Raw genomic sequence first — 18,295 nt, forward strand, 5'->3', positions numbered from 1 at the left:
GGACTGTCCCGTATAATCCGGAACACGTGGTCACCCTAGCTGACAGGGGGAAAAGTTTGTTGAAGTGTTGTTTGATTGAACCATTTTATCTGGTAAAAATGCAGTGTTTCAAATTGCAAGCCCTCGCTTAATATGCAGGGGATTGTTTATTTAGCTAAAAGTTCTACAGTATGTTTTACCTCTTTTTAATAGATGAATGTCATTTTATGGGGCTTTGGACTTGAGTTGCTGTCAAGCACTTTTTTCAAATGTATGATATACACAACGATTGATTGACCGATCAATCACTTCCTCTCTCCCTGCAGGCAGATCAGCATCATCTCAGGGGACCTGGAGAACCCAAAGAGCAGGTCTGTCCGGAAGCGTCTGTGCAGCGAGAGGAAGCATGCTGAATCTGACTCGGAGAAGAAACTACCCAAGGTGGAGAAACTCATCCAAGCAGAGACCGCTGAGACAGGCAGGGTGAGTAGAGCTATGGGGATACATAGTTTAGTGAACTTGATTTGAAGATGTAGACTTCTACTCTCTCCTACCCCCAGGTGAAGTTGTTCCGGGTGTATTCCGAGAGAGTACGGCCTCTGATGTCTAACCTCTTACCCCTGACCTTTAACCTCTGTCTCCTCCCTGTCCTCAGGTGAAGATTAAGGTGTTATGGGAGTATTCCAAAGCTTTAGAGCCACTGATCTCTAACCCCTGACCTCTAACTGCCCTTTCCTCCCTGCCCTCAGGTGAAGAGCAAGGTGTTCTGGGAGTATGCCAAGGCAGTAGGGCCTCTGCTGTCCCTCTTCATCTGTTTCCTGTACGGCTGCCAGAGTGCTGCCTCCATCGGAGCCAACGTCTGGCTGAGCCAGTGGACCAATGACGCAGCTCAGAACGTGACCCAGGAGAATGTCAGCATGAGGGTGGGGGTGTATGCTGCTTTGGGCATGGCACAAGGTGAGGAGACCTGCTGTCCAGTACCTTTAGGATAACAATACCTATCCACCTTAAGATGACTGAAAGTATTCAATAATACAATTTGTCTGTGGTGTTTGGGTCATTTGTGCCGAAGAGGTTTTGTTGTTGTAGATTTTGCTGTGTATATGACAATTGTATGTTTTTTACTTTATTACTGTATGATGCTAACTATGAGTGGTTGGTCTTGTGTGAGGACCTTGGCCTCAACACCTCAGGTCCTTTTCCAGTAACACTGTGAGCTTGATTTGAATGAAATTGAAAAGGGTCTCTGCATTTATGAGAGCGGACACATACAGAACCCACTGCCTCCTCCTCCCTCCATCTCAGGGCTCCTGGTCATGGTCTCCTCCTTCACCCTGGCCATGGGGAACATCGGAGCAGCCAGGAAGCTCCACTATGCCCTCCTGGACAACAAGTTTCACACCCCCCAGTCTTTCTTTGACACCACCCCCATAGGCAGGGTCATCAACCGCTTCTCTAAGGACATCTACGTCATCGACGAGGCACTGCCCTCCACCGTTCTTATGTTCCTCGGGACCTTCTTCTCCTCTCTCTCCACCATGATAGTCATAGTGGCCAGCACCCCCATCTTCGCCGTGGTCATAGCGCCGCTGGCTTTCATATACATCTTTGTCCAGGTATTGGTTCTGTTCTGAAGAGCTAATGGTTGGTTGCTCTACTCTCCAGGGCAGGAGTTTATGGTGTCAAGTAATACATATTTTTTCCCCCCTCCTTTTCATTTCAATTTCTGCCAAAGTGGGTTGTTTACCTTCCTGAATGCAGCATGCAGCACCCTGATTGTTGGAGCAGTTTCTGTGACCTTTGGCTTTTTCGTTTCTCTGCAGCTTTTTGTGTTCCTGTTATCTGTTGAGCATTTGCTCTCCTCCCGGTCTCCTCTCCCCTAACTATGCATTCACATCCTTTCTCTCCCTCTCAGTGGCCCTATAGCACTTCCTGCCCTGCCTGCAGCCTGTTTACCCACACGCGCAGACACACACAGCAGGGTTGGTTCACCCACAGCCGGTGCTGTGTACACACAGTAGTGAAGGAGGCTTCAGTTCAGCTGATCTTGTTTGTTTGTTTGTTTACTCTGGTCCTCTTGAGGCGATCAAGCTCTGAGAGCTCAGAACACTACTGTGCTTTCTTTACCACCCAACGTCCTTCTCAGGGACACAGTGGAGAATGTATTGTAGCTGGAGAACATAGATTTAGACTAGAGTGGCGTAGGATGAAGTTGCCCCTAGACCTGATCTAAAGGTGAGGGTTTAAGGTTTGTGCTTACAGGAAAGATGAGAACCCTGGTGTGCTGCTGCCCTCTGGCGGTGAATGAATGGAAAGGCAAGTAGTACTCTGATGCTACAGGTGTCCATCCGCACATTAGAGAGTTTGAGGTTCTTTTATTTCTTGTCCGACTCTATGGGGTATTGGTATGCAGGGTTTCCATGCAATGCCTTTAGTTTTTGACCCAGGAAGTTAATATTTGGGTCATTACTCTATACTGCCAAAGGCTTCTATACCAGTGGGAGGGAGAGAGATCCAATTAACAGTAGTGTGGTTGTCACCTGTGCCCCTCCCCCCTCTCCCAGGTGTGCTGTTGCTGGCCAACTGTCTGCTGTCCAAGGCCTACAGCATGCTGCGGGCAGCTGAACTCATGCACCTCCACATGCTCCAGAGGTTGCTGAGGGCACCCCAGGGCTTCTTCGAGAGCACCCCCACAGGGCGCGTACTCAACCGCTTCAGCAAAGACGTGGACATTATAGACTCGCACATCCCAGACAATATTGATATATGGATGCGCACTTTCTGGTACACAGTGAATGTGCTGATCGTATGCTCTGCCCTCACCCCTCTGTTCCTACTAGTCGTAGTGCCGTTAATGGTGTTCTATTGGTGGGTCCAGGTAAATAGGACACAACTCATTAATAACTCTAATACAGCGTGTGTCTGTGTGTGTGTGTGGGGGCTGGTAGATTGCTGCTGTTGTGTGTACAGTTTGCTGTGGTAGATGTGACCATCATTCTCGTTGTCTTAGTGTTGCAGTGGGGTTTGCTTGGTGGGTAGACACAGTAGCAGACTAGCGAGTGGAGGTTTAGTGTGTAGCCTAAGGCTCCAGTCTCTAGTTGTTTGGTTTGTGTGGAACGGCTGTTCTTCTAGTTCACACCACCCCAAGGTATATGGATGTGGAACCTCAGCATATGGCAATATGACCAAGATTGTTGGTATTCCATTGACTTGGCTTCACTATGATAATTCGATGCACTGAATTTTGAATTTGACTGAATCCGTGCCGGTTAACAACCGGGGGTAGATGGTGAGCAGCCGTTCAGTATCTGTATTGAATACTGTTTTGTGTGTGTGTGTGTGTGTGTGTGTGTGTGTGTGTGTGGGTGTGTAGGGGGGGGGAGGGGGGGATAGGCATTATCGTATCATCATGGTTACTGAATGTTCATTCCGACGTTTATAACTCATCCTAATCAGTTAAACTTCAAATCATCCAACATCCATTTAGAATCCATTTGTTGTGAATAACTGTTTGGCTATCTACTACTAACGCACTAAGATGATTTGGCTTCTTAAGGTCCCTATGGCTTTGTAATGTGTGTTTTTTTTTTTTTTGCGTCTGGAGATTTGACCCACAAAATTACGACACTTGATAGGAGCCACAAGGCTTCTTCAAATTGCTGGTCACTGATAGAATGTGTTGAGCATCAATTGACATGACTGCTCTTGATCCGATTTTCATCTGTTTGAAATGTCCACGCACCTGCAGCACACTGATTTCATTTCAAGAAATCGACAAGCAATCACCTCCTTTCAACCTTCCAATCAGTCTGATTGAGAAGGTCTAAAGAGAGTACGTGATCCCGAGCGAAAAATAGTTTCGTTTGTAGTATCTGCATTTGGATGTTTCGCTGAGGGCCATTCGGGCTTGTGCTTTCCAGAAGTTTCCAGAAGTTGGAAAACTGAAATATTTCTGGAGCCTGACCGATATATCAGTTCACCAATATTATCGGCCGATATTGGCCTTTTACCACTATCGTTATCAAGATGATAATTCAACCGTTAACCGATATTCAGTAAAAAGGATTTTTAAATCTCTGAACAAATGCGGCCATTCTCAGAACGAGGGGGCATATTTGCATACATTCTTGTCACGATGTATGAAATCAACATTTGAAGCATAGTTATTGGACAATTGCACTTTTGAATGGCAATTTATGCAAATTCAGTGAGTAAGACATATCGGTATGTTTTGTCCCCTAATAAATCCAGAATCTGACCCCCAAAAAAACCATTGATCGGGCTGGGCTCTATATAGTGAATGTAAGCAGGGTTCTGTGTGTTCACATGTGCCTCTGTGAGATGCCTGCTAACTGGAGCTGCAGCGCTGTTAACTGGGTCGCCATGATCTAACATCCGCATATATTCCTTCTCCTTTTTGATTTATCTGCATTGTCTTTTATTTACCTTCTCTGTGTGTCTCTCAATCATTGAAAAAAGGGCTATTTCTTACTCACTGGGACTTCAATTATTCTATATGTATGAATTTGACCTTTAATAATGTGTTAGTGTTTAAAAGCCAACCCGTACGTACACTGCAATATTATGATGGCATTTAAGCACTAATGGACATTGAAGTGTTGATTTTATCAAGTGTAATCAAATGTGTTTAGTACTGGATGATTTATACATTGATTTGATAATCAAATTAAATATACCTTATTTCGTAGACTGGGCCGGGTGGAAAGAGTATCCGCAGAGTTCAAGAACTGGCATTATCATAATTAATGTAAACGCTAGCTAAATATGACTATTAAATATATCTATCACTATGAAATGAATCTATTACTCTATTAGTCTGTCAAAGGAACTCTGCAGATGTTTTGTGAACCCTGACCTTACTATATATAGTGTGTTACTGCAGTGTGCTCTTCCTAGTTGCTTACTGTCACAGCTTGTATCCCTGTGTTCAGTTACTATATAATGCGTTGTTCATCTCTCTTCCCCACGGCTGTAGAGATTTTATGTGGCCACATCTCGGCAGTTAAAGCGTCTGGAGTCGGTCAGCAGGTCTCCTATATACTCCCATTTCTCTGAGACCGTCACTGGCTCTAGTGTCATCAGAGCCTACTGCAGACACGATGCCTTTGTACTAATGAGTGACATGAAGGTGGATGACAACCAGAAGAGTTACTACCCTGGTATAGTGTCCAACAGGTAGGTGGTGTCTATCTTACTGTACATTCACTATGGACTCTGGAGGACAGTGGCTGTGTTCCAATTGTCTTTGGGGCGGCAGGTTGCCTTGCCTTAAGTGTTGGGTCAGTAACCGAAAGGGCGCTGGTTTGAATCCCCGAGCTGACTAGGTGGAAAATATTTTGATGTGCCCTTGAGCAAGGCACTTAACCCTAATTGCTCCTGTAAGTCTCTCTGGATAAGAGCGTCTGCTAAATGGCTCCAATGTAAAATTCTTAATTTGCTTCCTTTCCTCGCTCCCTTTTTTGGCTACTGCTCTGAAGGGTCTTGGTAATAATCCCAAGTGGGCTAGGATTCTCTCTTCAAAACGACGGTACAGTATTTGTCTGTCCATTGCATTTTGAGGATTGGAACATAGCCACTGACTGGTGTTCATGTTGAAAGCATGCTCAACAGGCACACATTCCATCGCAAAGTACATAAAACATAAGTGTCCCACTTTACAATAAGTGCTCCTAATACTGTATCTAATCAATGTATTTGCATGGTAATGTATATTGAACAAAAATATGAACGCAACAGTTTCAACAATTTTACTGACTTACAGTTCATAGAAGGAAATCAGTCCATTGGAATACATTTATTAGGTCCTAATCTATGAAATTCACATGACTGGTAGGGGTGCAGCAATGGGTGGGCCTGGGAGTGCATAGGCCCACCCACTGGGGAGCCAGGCCCAGCCAATCAGAATGAGTTTTTCTCCACTAAAGGGCTTTATTACAGACCAAAATATTTTTTAGTTTCATCAGCTGTCCAAGTGGCTGGTCTCGGACGATCCCGCAGGTGAAGAAGCCGGATGTGGAGGTCCTGGGCTGGTGTGGTTACACGTGGTCTGCGGTTGTGAGGCTGGTTGGACACGTACTGCCAAATACTCAAAAAGACATTGGAGGTGGCTTATAGTAGAGACATGAACATTCAATTCTCTGGAAACAGCTTTGTTGGACATTCCTGCACTCAGCATGCCAATTGCACCCATGTGTGGTGTTTTGTGATAAAACTGCACATTTTAGTGGCTTTTTATTGTCCCAAGCACAAGGTACACCTGGCAAAGGAGAAATGCTAACAGGGATGTAAACAATTTAAGAGAAATAAGGTTTTTGTGCATATGGAAAATTCTATTTAATTTCAGCTCATAAATATGGGACCAACACTTTACATTAGTGGAGGACGGCTCATAATAATATCTGGAACGAATGGATTGGCACCAATCACATGGAAACCATGTTTGATGTATTTGATACCATTCCACTGATTCCTCTCCAGCCATTACCACGAGCCCGTCCTCCCCAATTAAGGTTCCACCAACCTCCTGAGCTTAATTTTGCATTAAAAAAAATGTCTTCAGTATATTTACATAGGCAGGTTCAGTGTAACTACTGTGTAGAAACACACTGTGTGTCAGCGCTGCTCTAACTATGTTGTGTGTGTGTGTAGGTGGTTAGGGGTGCGTATAGAGTTCATTGGGAACTGCATCGTACTGTTTGCTGCTCTGTTTGCTGTGATCGGGAAAGACAAGCTCAACCCTGGACTGGTGGGACTCTCTGTGTCCTACGCTCTACTGGTACAGTACAACATATCTACTGTCCGTTTAACTGTCTGCTGCAAATGGTGCCCATTGCTTGCCACTGTGATTCTGTAGTGCTCGTGTTAAGGACGTCACGCTGCTTGCTTGGCGAAACTACCGTTTCTTCCTAATTGAGCTCATACCGAGGCTCGAACCCACCGAAAGCTAGCTATTCAGCAACGCAAGTGGGGACACTTCAGACTGATGGCTTAATGGCGTGTGTGTGTTTCCCCCCCCCCCATATAAGCATCTCTCATGCTACTGTGTTTTCCTTGTAACAGGTGACCATGTCACTGAACTGGATGGTGAGGATGACGTCAGATCTGGAGAGCAACATCGTAGCCGTGGAGAGAGTCAGGGAGTACTCTGAGACCAAGACTGAGGTACAAAGAAAATACATCCACACGGTGCTTACTAGAATGGTACATTACATATGGAAATAAACCAGGTCTAATCGCTCATAAAGTACAAGGCAAAGCGACAGTGGAAATGTTGTTGTGGCCTGCTGTCTGCTATTTACTGACTACCTTTTTGTCTCTCATAAATTGGCACTTGAAGTGTGTTTTATTTGCTCTTAATAGAGAAACATTGTTCATGCTGTTTTCCAGGAAAATAATCCATTAAAAAAAATCTGGAATTTACACATTCCTTTGACTGTTTGGCTGCCAAATCAAACACAATCACAACCATAAGACTAAAAGTAACTACATCTATATCTTGGATATTATGTCTCGTATAAGGCCTACCTTTGATGCTGGGCACTAGTATACTGTACATTTCAGACCACTTTGTATATTACACCCAACAAATATGCCACCCTCTTTACTGATCATGTGATTGAGTTTATAGTCCTACACTGTGCTAAAGTTTGTGTTTGTTTATGAAATGTGTCTGTCCTTCCTCAACCTCTGCAGATGTGGACAGAATTTAAAGTGTGCATCAAGCTTATTGTTGTGTATAATTGTGTATGTTGCTAGGCCCCGTGGGAGGTGGAGGACAAGAAGCCTTCGCCTGATTGGCCGTCCCAGGGGAACGTAGAGTTCAGTGACTACAGTGTGAGGTACAGAGAGGGACTGGAGCTGGTCCTTAAGAACCTCACCCTCAGTGTCAAAGGAGGAGAGAAGGTGAGCACAACATACATACAGGCCTTGATTCTGTAGACTGATGAGGGAAAACAAGCACATTAAACATGACATACAGCACCAGTCAAAAGTTTGGACACACCTACTCGTTCAAGGGTTTTTCTTTATTTTTACTATTTTCTACATTGTAGAATAATAGTGAAAACATCAAAACTATGAAATAACACACATGGGATCATTTAGTAACCAAAAACGTGTTAAACAAATCAAAATAATTTTTTGATTTGAGATTCGTAGCCCCCCAGTGCCTTGATGTCAGCTTTGCACACTCTTGGCATTCTCTCAACCAGCTTCATGAGGAATGCTTTTCCAATAGTCTTGAAGGAGAGCCCACATATGCTGAGCACTTGTTGGCTGTTTTTCCTTCACTCTGTGATCCAACTCATCCCAAACCATCTCAATTGGGTTGAGGTCGGGTTATTGTGGAGGCCAGGTCATCTGATGCAGCACTCCATCACTCTCCTTCTTGGTAAAACAGACCTTTCACACTTTGGAGGTGTGTTGAAAAACAAAAGATAGTCCCACTAAGCACAAACCAGATGGGATGGCGTATCGCTGCAGAATGTTGTGATAGCCATGCTGGTTAAGTGTGCCTTGAATTGTAAATAAATCACTGACCGTGTCACCAAAGCACACCCCCACTATCAAAGCACACCCACACCATCACACCTCCATGCTTCACGGTGGGAACCACTCATGCGGATATCATCCATTCACCTACTCTGTGTCTCAAAGACATAGCGGTTGAAACAACTAAAAATCTCAAATTTGGACTCATCAGACCAAAGGACAGATTTCCACCGGTCTAATGTCCATTGCTCGTGTTTCTTGGCCCAAGCAAGTCTCTTCTTCTAATGGGTGTCCTGTAGTAGTGGTTTCTTTGCAGATATTTGACCATGAAGGGCCTGATTCATGCAGTCTTCTCTTAACAATTGATGTTGATACGTGTCTGTTACTTGAACTCTGAAGCACTTTTTTGGGCTGCAATTTCTGAGGCTGGTAACTCTAACGAACTTATCCTCTGCAGCAGAGGTAACTCTGGGTCTTCCTTTCCTGTGACGGTCCTCCTGAGAGCCAGTTTCATCATAGTACTTTATGGTTTTTGCGACTGCACTTGAAACTTTCAAAGCTCTTGAAATTTTCCAGAATGACCGACCGTCATGTCTTAAAGTATTGATGGACTGTCAATTCTCTCTGCTTATTTGAGTTGTTCTAGCCATAATATGGACTTGGTCTTTTACCAAATAGGGCTATCTTCTGTATACCACCCCTACCTTGTCACAACACAACTGATTGGCTCAAACTCATTAAGGAGGACAGAAATTCCACAAATGGACTTTTAACAAGGCAAACCTGTTAATTGTAATGCATTCCAGGTGACTACCTCATGAAGCTGGTTGAGAGAATGCCAAGAGTGTGCAAAGCTGTCATCAAGGCAAAGGGTGGTTACTTTTAAGAATCTCAAATGTAAAATATATTCTGATTTCTTTAACACTTTTTTTTTTTTTGGTTACTACATGATTCCATATTTACAATGTAGAAAATTGTAAAAAAGAAAGAAAGAAAAATCCTGGAATGAGTAGGTGTGTCTAAATTTTTGACTGGTACAGCAGATACTGCAATAAGGCTTTCATTTCAGTCACAAATGAACAGAGAAACTTGACACCACGAAAACACCTGGCAGATGTTCATTTTGGGGTGAAAAACATTGCTTCATATGCCAATCAGAACAAGTTAAATGCTTGTTTAACACACTATTTTATAGAATGTACCCCCATGAAAACGCTGTACTCCTGCCATCACATTTCATACACAGATAAAGTTCTGTTAACTTTATCAGAGCTGGCACTGATGTGTGTGTCGAGCATGCAGATATCCAGAAGAAAAAAATCTAACCTTTATTTATCTGGAAGAAGTATTTGAATTGAGACTGGTGAACTACGATGAACAACACTGAGTATGGGAGCATCTCCAGGGTACAGTTTTAGTTGTTGCAGGGTTTCATTCAAATCAAATGCATTTATACAGCCCTTTTTACACCAGCAGATGTCACGCAGGAATTGTTCAAGTTTTATTGTCACATGCACATGTACAGTGAGTGGCTTAACTTGTTAGCTCTACCCAACATTGCAGTAATACATATCAAAATACTGTAATGTTTTTTTTTTAGTACAAAATACATATAATAAAGAAAGGAGGCTATATACATGTAGGCAGGGATTAGGAGAAAGTGACTGGTATCAGGATAAATAATAGTAAACCGTATGGCTGCAGCATAAGTGGTGGGTGGGTGAGTATGTGTGCAAGAGTGACAGTGTAGATATGATAGACGGATATACTGTACAAAATAGCTGTGCAGCGACGCTCCCCGTCCAACCTGACAGAGCTTGAGAGGATCTGCAGAGAAGAACGGGAGAAACTCTCCAAATACAGGTGTGCCAAGCTTATACCCATACCCAAGACTCCAGGCTGTAATCGCTGCCAAAGTGCTCAACAAAATACTAAATATAGGGTCTGAATACTTATATAAATGGCATGTTTCTGTTTTTGTGTAGATTGATGGAGGGGGGAAAAAAACAATTTAATCAATTTTAGAATGAGGCTGTAACGTAACAAAATGTGGAAAAAGTAAAGGGGTCTGAATCCTTTCTGAATGCACTGTATACATGTAAATGGGAGTAATAGTGACCAGTAGCAGGATAAATAGATACTGATGGGAAAAAGATGGACAGCAGCGTAGTGGTAGTAATACATCTCATCAATAATCATTATAGCAGCAGCGTAGGTGTGAGGGGGTCAGTAGTTATTAGCCATTTAACAGTTGCCTTGTGTATCCCTTACAGATAGGTATCGTGGGTCGTACTGGGGCTGGTAAGTCCTCTATGACACTGTGCCTGTTTCGGCTTCTGGAGGCGGCAGGGGGAGAGATCACCATCGACGGGGTCAAGATATCAGAGATAGGACTGCATGACCTTAGATCTAAACTCACCATTATACCACAGGTAAACACACACACACACACACACACACACCACACACCCTACACCGTCCTCACCTCCACCTTCACTACCCTCTCTCCCTCCCCAGGAGCCAGTGCTGTTCTCTGGCAGTCTGAGGATGAACCTGGACCCCTTTGAGAGGTACAGTGACGGGGAGATATGGAAGGCTCTGGAACTGTCCCACCTCAACAAGTTTGTCAGCAACCAGCCGGCTAAACTGGAGCTGGAGTGTTCAGAGGGAGGAGAGAACCTCAGGTAACCTAATCCTAACCACTCAACAACTGCATGCTTTGATACCCATTTGCATTCACACATGTTTGCACCTGTACAAGGCTTTTTACCTGTATATTCAGGTGGGAATTAAACACGGAAAACATGTGGAATACAAACATGCCTTTATTAGGATTTTCTCTTAAGAACGTATTCCTTCTCTGAATATTTCTTTTAGCTTTTTATATCTTTCATGTTTTACTCTTCTGAAAAATAATAATGCCTTTGTGTGTGTGTGTTCAGTGTGGGCCAGAGGCAGCTGGTATGTTTAGCCAGGGCTCTTCTGAGGAAGACGAGGATTCTGATTCTGGATGAAGCTACAGCTGCCATCGACCTAGAGACCGACGATCTCATCCAGTCAACCATCAGGACACAGTTTGAGGACTGCACCGTCTTCACCATCGCTCACAGACTCAACACCATCATGGACTATACTAGGTAATGTACAATACATAACACACGCATAAACCCGACAGACAGACATAGAGATACATATTTTGATCTAAGATGTTATTGTGTTGTTTGGTCTTATTCTCTCCAGAAACCTAATAAAGTTCTGAGACATTCTACTAACCCCTCTTCACCTCTTTGCAGAGTGCTGGTCTTGGACAAGGGACAGATTGCTGAATTTGACACTCCTACAAACCTCTTATTCCGGAGAGGAATCTTCTATGGTATGGCTAAAGATGCAGGACTGGCACAATAGCACGGCCTCTCCTCTACACACACACACAGTCCTGTACCTAGATAAAAACCTATAGTGCCTTGTGTCAGATCACAGAGCGCCAGTGAATGTATCCTTTTATATTCTGCAGTCCGCTGCAAAACCAGGATAAAAACGTTAGTTTTTTTTTTTAATTGTTACTTTTTCTAAAAAAGAAAAGACAGAAAAACTGTGTCACTGTAATTTCCACGAGTGAGTTTCAGGATGAATCCAGCTATTTTTGTACTGTATCATTTTTATTATTTAAGCTATACTTTTTATTATTACGAGTTGTCTGATTGGGAAGTTTGCTCTGTTCAATGTGTGATTTCCTTTGTGAACCAAATCTGTAAAAACTTGAATTCTGTACTACCAAAATATGAGAGATGGTAATGCCTTTATTAAAAAAAAAGACATTAAGACTGCCTTCTAGATGTTTTTGTGAAGCCTTTTATTTTTTTATATACATTTATGATCATAGTACATGTTAACTACTCTGCTATAGCCTACGCTACAACCGCAACATAGTTAGCAATGTAGGATGTAAACAATATTAAGTATGTAGAACATTTAGCTGAATGATACGAATTAACAGGATTTATGGTGTGGATTAAGGTTTGATGAATATGGCCTGTCAACACAACAGAGCATACATGCATACATAGAGCGTATGGCCTAGATCTATTCATCTATATTCTTACGTGGGCCAGAGATTATTATTATTTTGGAAGAACTGTATAAAGAAGCAACACACCAATAAATCACTTTTCTACAAATTAAATGTTGCTGAATGTTTTTACGAAAATCATAATTGAAAATGAAAATGGCGCAAAGCTAGCATTATTTATTATTTCAACAACTATTAAAAGTTTCTTACGATATTAGGTAATTATCAAATCATCTGAAAACTAAGCATCTCAATAAATAACAAAGATATGTCAAATCAGGTAATGCCAAAGTCCAGTAAGGAAGTATGCTTTGATTTCATTTCCCTCAGTCATTAGGTGCATTATTTTTGTCAACCTCCCTTCTAAAGAGTCTGTGTGAGCATCAGAGAGGGGAACAGAAGGCAGGTACATGTTCCTGATAGTCATAGCTTTCAGAAATGGGGTCATAATATTTTGTAGCTTACACCGTTCAAACGTTAGAGACAAATGTATATGAAGGAAAATAATCAACATGCCACGTGAAAACGCAAAGCACAAAGCTACAGTATAGACAACCAAAGTGCTTATCATTTTGGCACCGAATTTAGAATTTTGGCTGGGATTTTTTTGCAGATATTTTATTAATGTTCAAAATTGATCAAAGGGCCCGTCTAAATTAATAAACGGTCTGGCCATGACTAGTACAATGGCTGCCAGTTGAATAGCCCTGGCCTAGATTAACATTGAAATGTTAGCGAACCTATAAGCCTTCTGCATGGAATATCTCACTGACTAGTACAATGGACCCCTTGTTAAAAGCAAAGTGAGAGGCCGTTGTCACTCAAAGGTGAGGTAGTGGTGCCAAAACCACCATCATAATTGATAGTTTGATTAATTTTCGCGTCAAAAGGTATTATCCAAGCCTTCTCACCTTGTAGCTCTCCGGAACCAGGGTTGGCGACCCCCGGTGAGGTAAATACATTCATGCTAAAGTTACTGCATATAAGCACTAGAGGGAGATCTTAAATCACGCTGCATCATTCCTCACAGACTCAGGCTTCAGTACTGATGGGAGCTGGTGTTGTCTGAGTAAGGGGAAAGGGGATACCTAGTCAGTTGTACAACTGAATGCATTCAACTGAAATGTTCCCCTTTGGCGTTGCTAGTGCCACGTGCTTACCAACTGAGCCACAAAGGACCACATTTACCCTTTAAAGACTCTGCAGCAGTATTGTCTTGAATGCAGAAAATACCCCAATAAACATTAGTAATTTGAAATGTCAAGCATTTCATTAAGTATATTTGCGCAATGAAAGTGAATCTGTTCCACAATCATCCTGGGAGCTCAGCTGCTATTTTTACTCTTTTATAATTAACCTTAGTCATGACTGCTGCAGTGTGATGGGTGGTTGATGTGGTCACTCCGGATGAAGTTGATTCCAGAGCTTCCCCCCCTAATTGTTATGCTAAAGTTTTGGGGAGAGTAAACTAATCCTAGATCTGTGCCTAAGGGCAGAATAGCTGCACCAAACGCTGACAGTTGATTGGTTTAGCTGACGATGGATGAGCTCAGGGTGCCAGGAATCAGGATGCTGAGTAACGTCTCAGCCTATAGGGCAAAACCACATGAGAGAGAAGCTGGATTGGAGCTCCACTCCTCGCTACCCACCACAGAGATTACACCTCAGGCACTAGAGTCAGAAGTGAGATCAAGATTGAAAACAACTCAAGTGAAGTGGTGACAAAGCAAGAAGTTTATCTGGGATCGAACAAAGCCAAGCTTGTTTTTCTAAGGCCTTGATTTCTCTGCTTTGTCAGTGTATTGCCAAATATAGGATGTCTGTGGTAGCAGAGAAATGCCAATATGTCAGTTTTGGCACAGTAGATATTTTCTGGGCTGCTTTTGGATCAAAGAGCTGCTTTCCGAAAGCCTCCCAGGTGGAGGTGGTGGTGTAAGGACACTGACAGTTGCAGACATATTTCTTTAGCAGGATCTGATATTGATAGGACTTACATTGCCACAGGGGAAGTTGATGGATTAAAGTATTTATCAGAAGTTTGACAATTGAGTGAATTGTGCACCATTGTCTGTGATAACTTAATCAGGTGTTCCAAGTATAGATCACACGTGTACTGTGTAGAACTCTCGCTGTCAAGGGATGCAGTCAGTGTCTGTATTTTGATATTTTCTTTTATTGAGAGACTTAGTAAACCAGGTATATGCACGCTCTAGTCTAGGAAATCTGTCATTCATCGATCATTTTAGTTCAGGGAGAAACAAATTGTCAGGATTGCGTTTTAGATTTTAAATCAAATGTTTGATATGAGGCAACAGTACAGAATGTCCTATTGTTAAACATATCTGTTTTACCGTTTAGAAATAAAAGCACTTTATGCATGTTCTCTCCCCATTTGAAAAAGTCCTAAGTATTTGGACAAATTCACCTATGCCTATAATGTATTAAAGTAGGCAAAAGTTTAGTATTTGGTCCAATATTCCTAGAAATTACTTCATCAGGCTTGTGACTCTACAAACTTGTTGGATGTATTTGCAGTTTATTTTGATTGTGTTTTTTGGGTTATTTTTTGCCCAATAGGAACTGAATGGTGAATGATGACTGGAGTAATTTTCTTTGAGTGGATAAGATGTTTGTCAACACATTTAAATGAATCCTAATAATGTCATGATTAAGGAAAATCCTGATTTTACTGGAATATAGAGCCACATTTTAAAGTATAGCCTCACTGTCCAAATGGAAGTGCATTCTGAAAGTATTCAGACCTCTTGACTTTTTCCACATTTTGTTACATTACAGCCTTATTCTAAAATGGATTAAATCGGGTTTTTTCTCAATCTCCACACAATACCCCATAATAACAAAGCAAAAACTTTTTTGTTGAAATTTTTGCAAAAGTTATAAACATAACAAAAAACACTGAATATCATATTTGCATAAGTATTCAGACCCTTTACTCAGTACTTTGGTGAATTTTGGTGAACATTTTGCAGTGATTACAGCCTCGAGTCTTCTTGAGTATGACACTACAAGCTTGGCACAGTTGTATTTGGGGAATTTCCCCCATTCTTCTCTGCAGATCCTCTCAAGTCCTGTCAGGTTGGATGGGGAATGTCGCTGCACAGCTATTTTCAGGTCTCGCCAGAGATGTTCGATCGGGTTCAAGTCCAGGCTCTTGTTGGGCCACTCAAGGACATTCAGAGACTTGTCCCGAAGCCACTTTTAGGGTCATTGTCCTGTTGGAAGGTGATCCTCAAATCAAATTGTATTTGTCACATTTACATGTTTAGCAAATGTTATTACGTGTGTAGCGAAATGCTTCAAATACTTATGACTTGAATCACCCCGTTCTGAGTGTTCTGGAGCAAGTTTTTAATCAAGGATCTCTCTATACTTTGCTCCATTCATCTTCCCCTCGATCCTAACTAGTCTCCCAGTCCCTGAAAAACATACCCACAGCATGATGCTGCCACCACCTTGCTTCACCATAGGGCTGGTGCAAGCATTCCTCCAAATGTGATGCCTGGCATTCAGGCCAAAGAGTTCAATCTTGGTTTCATCAGACCAGAGAATCTTGACCAGAGTCCTTTAGGTGCCTTTTGGCAAACTCCAAGGGGCTGTCATGTTCCTTTTCCTGAGGAGTGGCTTCCGTCTGGCCACTCTACCATAAAGGCCTGATTGGTGGAGTGCTGCAGAGATGGTTGTCCTTCTGGAAGATTCTCCGATCTCCATAGAGGAGCTCTGTCAGAGTGACCATCGGTTCTTGTTCACCTCCCTGACCAAACTCCTTCTCCTCTGATAGCTCAGTTTGACTGGGCGGCCAGCTCTAGAAAGAGTCTTGGTGGTTCCAAACTTCTTTAATTTAAGAATGGTGGTGGCCACTTTGTTCTTGGGAACCTTCAATGCTGCAGAAATGTTTTGGTACCCTTCCCTGTGCCTTGACACAATCTTCTCTCGGAGCTCTACAGACAATTCCTTCAACCTCATGGCTTGGTTTTTGCTCTGACATGCACTGTCAATTGTGGGACCATAAATAGACAGGTGTGTGCCTTTCAATCAATTGAATTTACCTCAGGTGGACTACAATCAAGTTGAATAAACTTCTCAAGGATGATTAATGGAAACAGGATGCACCTGAGCTCAGTTTTGAGTCTCATAGCAAAGGGTCTGAATACTTATGGAACTAAGGTATCTGTTTTTTAGTTTGAATACATTTGCAGAAATGTCTAAACCTTATTTTGCTTTGCCGTTATGGGGTATTGTGTGTAGATTGATGCGACTTAAAAAAAAAAAGATTTTAGAATAAGGCTTTAGCGTAACAAAATGTGAAAAAGTGAAGGGGTCTGAATACTTCCTGAACGCACAGTTCTGAGCACCTTAAATAACCTCGATGTCTAATGATTTTTATTCTATTTCGAGTTTCATTCCATTTTAAAGCTGCCTGTGTTGACTTTTTCATGTCTTATAAAGAATCACCCTATTATTATATACCTGTTTTAGCCTCAAGATCCATCCATCCTCACCTGTATGACAGGAGTTTATTAATTTCGGCTCCAAATGAAACATTGCATTTGTCAATGACAGATGGAGTGGAGGAGGGCATGTAAGGTAAGAGATCTTTCCTATGTGGGGTACGTGACAGATTGTACTATGTTGTTCCTTCCTCTTTATCCATCAATCACACTTTGAGTTGCTTTGACTGGTGAAAGTGGGTGTTTCAGCACATCTATCCCCCCATCCAAACACACACACACACACACACACACACACCCTCTTGCTTCAGAAATGTACCATATCACTGCTTTAGGCCATTCTGGCCTGAACTTGAACCTGCAGTGCTAGATGTTAGATTACCCAGTGACTAGACAGTACCTGTGGCCAAACTCATTGAAATGATGTGACCAACATCAGACTGTAGATTATAATAGTTAATTGCTGAATTGGGGAAAACAACATATGTTTGTTGGTTGAAAACATATTGTAAACACAACAATCCATCTGAGAGGATTAAAATGGTTAGACCTACTATAATTCTTCATACTGGCACGCAGCTAAGGCTTGATTAAATACACAGTAGGGCCGACTTTTGTTGCAGTAAAATGCTCTCATGTGGCCCCTGTATCCTCATTAGCATGACTGTGTAGAAATTCAGCCTGAATAGTTGATTCTTCTAAGGGAATTGAATGTGCATTCCTTAGAACATTTATTTTACATCAATGCCATTGTTGGTGACGAGCATTTGTTGGTTTGTGGGTCATCTATATCTGTGTTGTGACTTCCTCCACTGAGAGGGACAGAAACATTGTCCCCGTATCTTCCTGTTCGTAAATCAAGCTGTCCTGACGAAAGAGGTTCATCCAACTCAACAAGTAGTCCATCGCATTTCTAGCCTCACCTGATGGCAATCACATTACCAAAGTACTATTCTACCTGACTCCGACAGTAGGAATGATAATATGTATAATGCAGACACCAGACTGCCTGATAGGATTATAGTAACACCTCGGTTGTTGTTGGGCTGTCACTGTCCATGTGTCAACTCTGAGCATCACAGATCAGAAGTTTATATTTGATCTCTGAGGTACAGTTAGCTGTTTTTCAGAAAGGTGTTAAGGGCAAGTAATGTTCCAGGAACCCCTGTAACAGGGACGGATGGTGTCATTTAGATGCACGCCTGATCTACGGCACAAAGGCAGGTTTTGGATGATGTGTTATGTTGTGTGTGTACTGCAAATTGGA

The 18,295-nt window shown here is 42.3% G+C and overlaps 1 protein-coding gene across 9 annotated transcripts in view; it reads left to right on the forward strand.

The window, feature by feature from the left end:
- The window catches only part of abcc3 (ATP-binding cassette, sub-family C (CFTR/MRP), member 3), a 61,020-nt gene extending 48,696 nt beyond the window's left edge, over nucleotides 1-12,324 (forward strand). Inside the window, exons 21-31 of one of the 9 annotated variants that reach the window (XM_024387901.2) lie at nucleotides 306-462; nucleotides 729-936; nucleotides 1,285-1,595; nucleotides 4,976-5,175; nucleotides 6,649-6,775; nucleotides 7,060-7,161; nucleotides 7,756-7,902; nucleotides 10,764-10,922; nucleotides 11,008-11,174; nucleotides 11,433-11,627; nucleotides 11,784-12,324. In XM_024387901.2, coding sequence (XP_024243669.2) covers nucleotides 306-462; nucleotides 729-936; nucleotides 1,285-1,595; nucleotides 4,976-5,175; nucleotides 6,649-6,775; nucleotides 7,060-7,161; nucleotides 7,756-7,902; nucleotides 10,764-10,922; nucleotides 11,008-11,174; nucleotides 11,433-11,627; nucleotides 11,784-11,895 — 1,885 coding nt within the window. In that variant the 3' untranslated portion in view covers nucleotides 11,896-12,324. Of the gene's footprint in view, nucleotides 1-305; nucleotides 463-728; nucleotides 937-1,284; nucleotides 1,596-2,543; nucleotides 2,858-4,975; nucleotides 5,176-5,992; nucleotides 6,104-6,648; nucleotides 6,776-7,059; nucleotides 7,162-7,755; nucleotides 7,903-10,763; nucleotides 10,923-11,007; nucleotides 11,175-11,432; nucleotides 11,628-11,783 lie in introns of those variants that run through there. The other 8 variants (XM_024387900.2, XM_042306091.1, XM_042306092.1 and 5 more) reach the window with 8 other exon arrangements.
- The last annotated feature ends 5,971 nt before the right edge of the window (nucleotides 12,325-18,295 follow it).

Source organism: Oncorhynchus tshawytscha, linkage group LG25, assembly GCF_018296145.1.
Source record: "Oncorhynchus tshawytscha isolate Ot180627B linkage group LG25, Otsh_v2.0, whole genome shotgun sequence".
Lineage (NCBI taxonomy): Eukaryota > Metazoa > Chordata > Actinopteri > Salmoniformes > Salmonidae > Oncorhynchus > Oncorhynchus tshawytscha.